Source organism: Benincasa hispida, chromosome 12 (assembly GCF_009727055.1).
Source record: "Benincasa hispida cultivar B227 chromosome 12, ASM972705v1, whole genome shotgun sequence".
NCBI classification, from domain to species: domain Eukaryota; kingdom Viridiplantae; phylum Streptophyta; class Magnoliopsida; order Cucurbitales; family Cucurbitaceae; genus Benincasa; species Benincasa hispida.
Window position 1 is genome coordinate 51,873,523 of NC_052360.1, and position 8,669 is coordinate 51,882,191.

The 8,669-nt window shown below is 32.6% G+C and overlaps 1 protein-coding gene across 3 annotated transcripts; it reads left to right on the forward strand.

Annotated features, from left to right (window-relative positions):
* The first annotated feature begins 4,569 nt into the window (after window positions 1-4,569).
* Window positions 4,570-8,669, forward strand: LOC120068023. Of its 3 annotated transcripts, XM_039019691.1 has the most exons (5): window positions 4,572-5,070; window positions 5,282-5,339; window positions 5,427-5,496; window positions 6,467-6,623; window positions 8,091-8,669. In XM_039019691.1, the coding sequence occupies exon 5, from the start codon at window positions 8,129-8,131 to the stop codon at window positions 8,486-8,488; it is 360 nt and encodes a 119-aa protein (XP_038875619.1). In that variant the 5' UTR covers window positions 4,572-5,070; window positions 5,282-5,339; window positions 5,427-5,496; window positions 6,467-6,623; window positions 8,091-8,128; the 3' UTR covers window positions 8,489-8,669. The 3 variants fall into 3 exon arrangements, with proteins under 3 accessions (XP_038875620.1, XP_038875619.1, XP_038875618.1); XM_039019690.1 differs by lacking the exon at window positions 6,467-6,623 and having other exon boundaries at window positions 4,577-5,070; XM_039019692.1 differs by lacking the exons at window positions 5,427-5,496; window positions 6,467-6,623 and having other exon boundaries at window positions 4,570-5,070.

Genomic DNA, 8,669 nt, shown 5'->3' on the forward strand with positions numbered 1-8,669 from the left:
AACCATTTAAAAATAATTAAGACCTTATGTTTGCATGCAACTCTTTATTATAGATTTTAATTTATTTCATTAAACATATACACTTATATTTTATTGAGTTATTAAAACCTAAAACATGCATTCTAATAACATTATTCAAATATAACAATTATACTTACTAAGTAATATCATGCTCAATGTATCTCCATTTTCATCATATAATATAACAATTATATTAATCACTAATGAAAATCATACATATCCATTATATAATATAACACTTATATTAAAGTATGATGCATGGATATGCTAATTAATACATGCAACTATATAATATAACATTTATATTAAATATGATGTTTGTGCATGTTTATTATATTTTGCAATCATATAATATAATATTTTATATTAAATATATGATGCATGAATATGTTTATCCAAAGGTGGGATTTTAAACTATATGACATACTACTATATGCAACAAATAATTAATACAATTAAGCATACATCTCATGCATATTAAAATTATATTCTAGCAATAATAGACCAAATATTGACACCATGATAAAAATATTAAATTAAGTTACATTAATTTAATTTAAAAATACAAAAACCGCCTTCAACTGCTGGAAGACAACAACCACTTTCGTGCTTGAAGAAAACTGCCACATCCATGTTGGAGAAAAACTGTCACGACCCTTCCATGACGTATAAACAATGACAAACGATAGTTAGAAACTTTTAATGACACACAAAACATGATAGACGATAGAAACTTGCACAAAAACTTCTCAAGTATGCACTCCAAAATTCAACTTTCCCATCTTTTTTTGGCCTTTTTTTTACAACAAACACTTCGCCACAAGCGACTTGGACTTATAAATGATCAAATCAAAGTAACAAATTCGTAAATCTAAGTGTCAATATTTGTAAACATCCATTACGCAAACCCACATACATTATGCATAAAACAACCCACCTTTTCATTTAATTTTTTGTCAAATCGAAAATGAAAAATAGAGACATGACCTGGACTCTAATACCAATTGAAGGAAAGAAATTCAGTAGCAGAAGCGTGAACTGAACGTATTACCAATGTAATTATTGTTACAATTATGAAAACTCATAATAAACTATGTAGAAAGTTAGAATGTTTCATCATCACGATTCATGTGATTGAAGAGAAAGAGAGAGCGTCACAGCACCCTTCTATGACGTAAAAATGAACAAATGATAGTCATAACTTTTAAATGACACATAAATACATATAGATGATAGAAAACACATAGGTCTACCAACCATCCTCGCGCGAATATTGCCAATCCAAAATATTACTTACATCTTTTTTGGCCTTTTTTTACACACAACACACTTCGCCACAAGCGTTTGACTTAAGACTGATTTACAGAAAATACCCATAAAAGCGGGGCCTTTAACATTGATTCAAATCAAAGTAACAAATTCGTAAATCTAAGTGTCAATATTTGTAAACATCCATTACGCAAACCCACATACATTATGCATAAAACAACCCACATTTTCTCTAACTTTTTGTTTCGAAAATGACAAATAGAGACGCGACCTGACTCTAATACTAATTGAAGGAAAGAAATTCAGTAGCAGAAGTATATGAACACACGTGTTATTGTTATTCATTTTTTAAAACTCATAAAAATAGAGAAATTATAGAAGAAGTATAGGATAAACATATATACATACAAAATGCTTTTAAGGGAAAAAGAAGAATACTGGAACTTCTTCCTAAACTCACGAACGAACACCTTCTTCAACGCAGTTCTTTTCCTTTTCACAAACTCATGAACACTAGAACTTCTTCCTAAACTCACGAACGAACACGAATCCATAGCAAGACACCACCACTCGGTTTCCTTGCTATTTTCAGACAAGATAGGATTGTGAGATTCTTAATTTGGTAGGAAGAGTTCTTGTGAGAGAAAGCTTTTGTATGAGAGAGAAAAAGAATTTTTTTGGAGAGAGAAACTCTCTCCTTTTTTCTGTGAAATATAAAGTAAAAATGATATTTTTTTTAAAAAAAAAAAAAACCTTCTCTTTTACGTGAGAGAAGATGAAGTGATTGGAGAGGGAGTTATAACTCCCTTTCATACTTCACAAATAATGCCCTAGTGAGTTATTTCTTGAAATTCAAATTCAATTTAAATAATTTACGTATTAAATCAAATTTAATATATATAATTAAATAAATATCATATATTTAATTTAGTTTGAATCATAATCAAATAACAACCTCTCACATAACCTATAATATTAATATGAATCTCATTTATATTAACTATAACCTATAATTTTAATATGAATCTTATTGATATTAGTTATAATCTATAATATTATACGAATCTTATTCATATAATTAATATTTGAATTTTATTCAAATATTTATCTCTCACAGATTATAAAGTATAATTTTGAATCTTATTCAAAATCAATTTTATATTATAATGTATCTTATACAATTAATTCCCTTATTTAATTTGAATAATTCAAATTAATCAAAATATAATTGATTTTTGTTTTATTCTTAGTGAGCTACCAAGGAGACCTTATGGACCTATAGATTAGAAGCTCCAATGATATGAGATTAATTAATTAAACTCTTATAACTAAATTAATAAACATTCATTTACTCCAGGTCACTCCACTAAAGGCCCACATGCACTATTCTTACTGTAGATATATTTTTGTGTCCATTAATATAATCAATCAACAATAAGTGAACCCTTCACGAATTGCTCGTAATTACACCTAAATCAAATGACCTGACAAACAATGTAGACTTATTGAGTCAGCAAACTTGGCCACTTTCACCCATATAGATCAAAGGATTGCCCTTGTACAGGAGTTCACAATTGACTTAGAATTAAGGCCGAGTCACCTATGGTCATCCTATTGAAATATTAATCTCTTCAATTAGGATACCCCGCTCGTATGTCTCTGTATGAATAGGATCAAATCATTTGCAACACTTTACAACTATTGGAATAATTGCAAAGTGGGTCGTATTCGTAGTGTCACCAAGATAAAACAGTCAATCTTATCTATATACTATAGAACATTAAAATTATTACTTAAATATGATCTACCTGTATGTCAGCTATATATATGTTTAAGTTATATAAAATAATCTCGGATGATATATTATTGGATTGAGTTAATGCAAATTAAATATCGAATAAAATAATTCCTTATTTTATTAAATAAACAATTTATATACAAATTTATAAACTACGAGAACCACGAGATTCAGGGCATCTTAACAATGCACATCATCGTTTAATTGCCTATGGTGATTCAATAAATGCAATGTTGATTTTCTGTTCGTCGGGAATACTTGTTGCAGCTCAGACACGTGTTTTTTTTTACAAATTTAGATTAATTTGAAAGGATTGTATGCTTTTGTCAGTTTTCTTATATTTTGGCGAAAATTCATACAACACACATTAATTACTAGAATACATGCTGACGAGGATCGAGATTGAGAATCAATAGAGAGTGAAAAAAAAATAGTTCACTAATTGTTAGGGAAATGGGAAGCGGGAAGCGGGAAGCGGGTGTGGGAATCAAGATTGGGACGTGCAAGGGCCTGTCGAGTGCATTTGTGTGGGCATTGGGTAATTTTACATGCCGTTCATGTAAGCAGAAAACCATTTTCGATTGGGTCATTTTTCATTTTAACTCTTGAAAATGGGTCATCCGTACAAATTTTTCATTTCAAATAATGGTGAAGACGAGTTGATTAAACCCAACAAGAATTCAACCCAAAATCCATTAAATTATGCCGAAAAAATCGATTTCCATTTAGAACAAATGGACTTAGTCCATAATTGTTGCAGGTCCTAGGTTTCCAACGCTTCTTTTTAGTATAAACTTCATATTCTTTCATAGATATATATAGATTTGTGGATTGACAATTTTGTCTTTTACTAACTAAACATCAACTAATACAAGAGACTTATTGCAATATTTAATAAATTATACGGGACTAATTCATCAAATTAAAACTTTTAAGGGGTGATTTGCGCAATTTTCTTAAAAATAAATCTGCAATCAAATTAAAATGTGAATTAGATTAAAAAGATTAAAATAATAATTATTTATTTTTTTAAATCCAACATTTTTTTTTTTGTTTTGGTATTAAATTTGGTTAAATATAAAATTTTATTAAATAACATTTTAAAAAAATGAATGACATCATAAAATTAATTATATATAAAAGAATATTCAGATAATAATCTTCAATTTCATTTTTATTATATAAAAAAGTAAACACCACCAATAAATCTTATTATAAATTTACTCGATCTCATTACATGTTCGTAAACACTATGAAAATAATTCGATTACCATTGTAATTAATTTCCTATAGAATGCAATTCAATTTTAATATTAATAATTCGATTACCATTGTAATTAATTTCCTATAGAATGCAATTCAATTTTAATATTTTACAAATACTTCTTAGAGTGCTCAAATTTTTGCTAATATATTATGTCAAATACTCCATTTTAGACTTTAATCCATTTTATGGTGTTATGAAAAAAAAAATAAAAGAACTTATTTATGAAGTCATAAATAGGCAAGAAAAAAGAAAAAGAAAAAGAAAAAGAGAAAAGAAGGAAGCCCTAACCTCCAACTTTTCCCCTCCCTCAAACAACCGCCGACACCCTCGTCATTCTTCTTCTCCGGCGACTCTCCGGCAGCCACAGGCGTAAAGCAGCGACGACTGGAGCCCACACCCACGCGAACGCCCAGCTCTGTCATCGACGGCGGCGGGTCTGCGGTCACCCACGAATCTGACTTGCATTGTGAGCACGACTCGGAACGGCTTCGCCTAGGCTTTCGCAGCATCGATTCTTTTCCGTTTGAGACTCTAGCGTGAACAACAAGTTGTGCATTCGACGACTGGTTGTGTCTTGCAGCAGCGTTTTTGGCTGGGGGGTAGGCTTTCAACGGTCCCATTGGTTTTCAATCAGTTTATCCATAACGTCGAAGGACCAGGTCTGCAGTTTTGGATGCTTTCGAATGCCGTCCAGCAAGGTTTGGAGCCCTTTTTGGTAAGAGTCGGTGAATATCCTCGCTCTATTTTCCTTTTTGAATTGTATTTAAGTGTTTGATTGATATGCTGAACCCTTTGAACTCTTTAATTGTTATGCTTAGGTGAGTATTTGACTAAGGTTCTTTAAGATTAGCACGCCTTGAACTGTTTCTGAATTGATGAAAGTGTGTTGGATTAGTTTTTAACCTGTGATGGCTTTCTGTTTGTAGTTTTGGACTAGCTCGGACTGATCGACATTGGTCTATTGTTGGTTTTGGTGGATTTTGGGTAAGATTATCCCTTTTAAATACTCTCAATTTCGAGTAAGGTCTTCAAATTGAGTTCTAATTTCTAAGCTTTGTATGGATTGTTTAGACTTCGAGGAAGTTGATATTTGTCCAAGAAAGTGGATTTATGATTGAGAATTGTAGGACTGTCGATTGAGGTAAGTAACGTTCACATCCCTTCAAAAATATAAATTTGACTAATGCAATTTAATGAATGTTTGAAAGTATCTTTTGTACTATCTGAAACTGCTCGCAATTGTTTTGGATGTTTTAAATGTTTTCCCATTAGAAAGTATGTGCTATATGATTTGAGGATTGACTAATAGTGTGTTGTTTATTTTTAGTTGATTTCGTCAAATGAAAGTATGTGACTGTTTTGAATTATAGTTAAAAGTATTTCGACTGTTTTCACATTGAAAGTGTTTCTATTTTGGTTTTGGTTACTTCTGAAAACTTTTCAAGGGTTTGAATGGTTTGAATTGAGGAATTCTTCTGCTGGAATTGCTATTTGAAACTACATGTTTTGCTTCAAATCCTTCTAAACGATTCGATAGGGGCTATTCAGATATGACAATTTTGTTTTGGGATTGTATACTTATTTTGTAGTAGCCAAATGTAGAAAGTATGGTATTTGATCTGTTTGAAACTTATTTGTAGAAAGACACGTATTAGTGGTATGACATCATTCCTTTGGCAATGAAAACTATGGTTACATGTTCATTTTTAGACCCTCGATATATTAAGCATGGTTCACTTTTAGCCAAATTATTTCTTGCAACCAAACGCTGGAATTCGTCCATTATAATCTTCATTTACAATGTTGAATTGGTTGTACAACAAACGGTCAATGGTTAATTGCCAAGAAGCTTTCTTCATCAAGCGTAGCATTTTAGGCCAACTTTGAAAAGGTCTTTTGCCATTTAATCGACAATTCAATTGGGGTTGATGCCACCAAGCTGAGTCACCACATTTTAATTTGAGTGATACCAACTTGACCTTTTTGTTCTCTGGTGTTCCCATATAGTCAAAGAAACTTTCCACGCTTTGAACCCAATCAAGGAATAATTTTATATTCATTTTTCCATAGTAAGATCTATCTTCATTATATAATCAGCTTCATGCCTCCAGCCTTGACCACCAAAATATTGGTGATGGTTGTGAGATTTCTTATAAGGATCTTGACATGGAGGGTGGAATTCATGGTATCTTGGTGGTTGATCTTGTAAAGGAGGGGGGTAATCGTCATCCCCTGAAGAATCAGAGTCGCATCCCAAAATAGGGCGAGGTAAACAATGTGCAAAATATTTATACTGAAGTTGAACATGGGCTGGAAATTATTCTGTAGTTGATTTTCATGAAAAATTTCTTGGTTTGGGCCCCTGAAAATGTTTCTTTCAGGTTTTTGACGTTGATTTAAGCCTTTGGAGGAATTCTTGCCATTTCTTGGTTTATTAGAAAATTTTAGGGATGGTTTTGTTATCTTCTTTGTTGTTGCATACGAGGTTCCCTAATTTCTTGGACTTCTTGATGAACATGGACTTGTTCTTGGACTCGAGATTGGTTATGAGATGATTTTCCTTTCAATCGCTTGTTGCACTCCCATCATGGTGGCATTCATTTCTCCTAAGGTGGCATCAACTGTAGTTAACCTTTGGTTAATGGCTTGGGGAGAAGAAGAAGATGCATTCGCATCCTGCTCTGATACCCATTGATGAAAACTGTTCTTGGAGAAAGTTTGGAACAAAGTCTTTTTTGATTGAGTGAGTGAAGAGAAGAATAACAAGGGTATTTATAGAGGTTGAAGCAACCGGCTGCCTGGTTGATTAAAACAACCAGCAGCCAAAGACTAAAATGACCTAGTTAAAGAATTACTTTGTGAACTACAACATAAGTGGAAAAAGGACAAAACTATTACAAAACACAGGCTTAACTCAATCTTAGGTTGAAACTCGAGAATACCCCAACATCATTTGGAATGAAAAATGAAGATTCATGTGTGTGTTGCACTCGGATGGCCTCACACTTAAGTAATTGACTGTTCTATTTGATTGCTAATCGACATCTCTGATTGAACGAATGAATGACTGGTAGTATGACTGGTAACTACATGTGTTGGATTTGCTGATTGAATGGAAGTATCGAATTGACCGTATGATAGCTTTGTATTTGAAAGTATTGAAAGATTTGATTTTATTAAAGGTATGCCAGTTTTTTTATTAAAGGTATTGTAAGTTTATTTGAACGTTTTGGATTTATTGAAAGACTATTTGAAAGTTTCAAGTTGAAACCTTTAGTTTGGAAAGCTTGTTTGATTGAAAGATTTTGATTTTGAAACTACTATTTGTAACAAAGTTTTAGCTGGAGGATGCGATCATACCAGCACTAATGCATCGGATCCCATTAGAACTCTGCAGTTAAGCGTTGAAAAAAACAAAGTTTTAGCTAGAAGCTTTATAATGATTTTTATTTTTGTTTATGAAAGTTTTGGAAGCAAGTGAGTTCCAAAACTTGATATGAGAATTGCTTATTGAGTATCTTTGTACTCTTTTTCGTTTTTCCAAAATGCTTTCAAATGACTGATCAGTTGATAGTTCTAAAGTGAAATTTGGTGTTCTTGCATAAGACGTCAAAGAATGGTTCTTTTAGGACTTGATAGTTTAACTTAGAATTTGTATGTAATATGTTACTTCCACTAGTGTTTAAGTTGTAGAAGCTTCTAATTGTTATGTTTTTCGCATTTTTGTCTTATTAGCTGTATTGGAAAATTCGGGTTATTACACCATCACCACCATGTTGCCTCCTGGGGGGGCGCCAAGGAAGCGAAAGGAGGTTGAGCCGTTTGTGAAGCCGAAAGTTGTGGGGGCTGACTCAATTTCAGCGAATCGGCTTCTAGCCGGCTATCTTGCTCATGAGTTTCTCAATAATGGCACTTTGTTTGGGGAGAAGTATGAGCCAGCTCAAAGCGAGGTTGTTGGAATGGCTAACTTGCAATCAACTGAGTGTAAGAGGACGAAGCCGGAAGCCGCCTCGCCGAGCATCAAAAAAGGAAATCATAGCTATGCTGAGGTGGCAAGCATCTTGAAGATGGATGGGGCCCACTTGCCTGGAATTGTTAACCCAGCCCAGCTTGCTTGGTGGATTAAAATGTAATTGCCAACATAGCGTCCTTTGATTGGATGTATATTATACTTTCATATCAGCATAGTGATATCTGTTACGAGTCAATGTATAGGACTTGAATTCAGTAATGGAGAATTGGTTTTGTTTTAGTTTTGTCACTGTAAAGTTTCTCTTCCCCATGTAAATGATTATACATTACTCTTTTTATTCT

Coding starts and splice junctions, on each gene's coding strand:
- LOC120068023 (XM_039019692.1), top strand. CDS start 8,129: ATGTTGCCTCCTGGGGGGGCGCCAAGGAAGCGAAAGGAGGTTGAGCCG.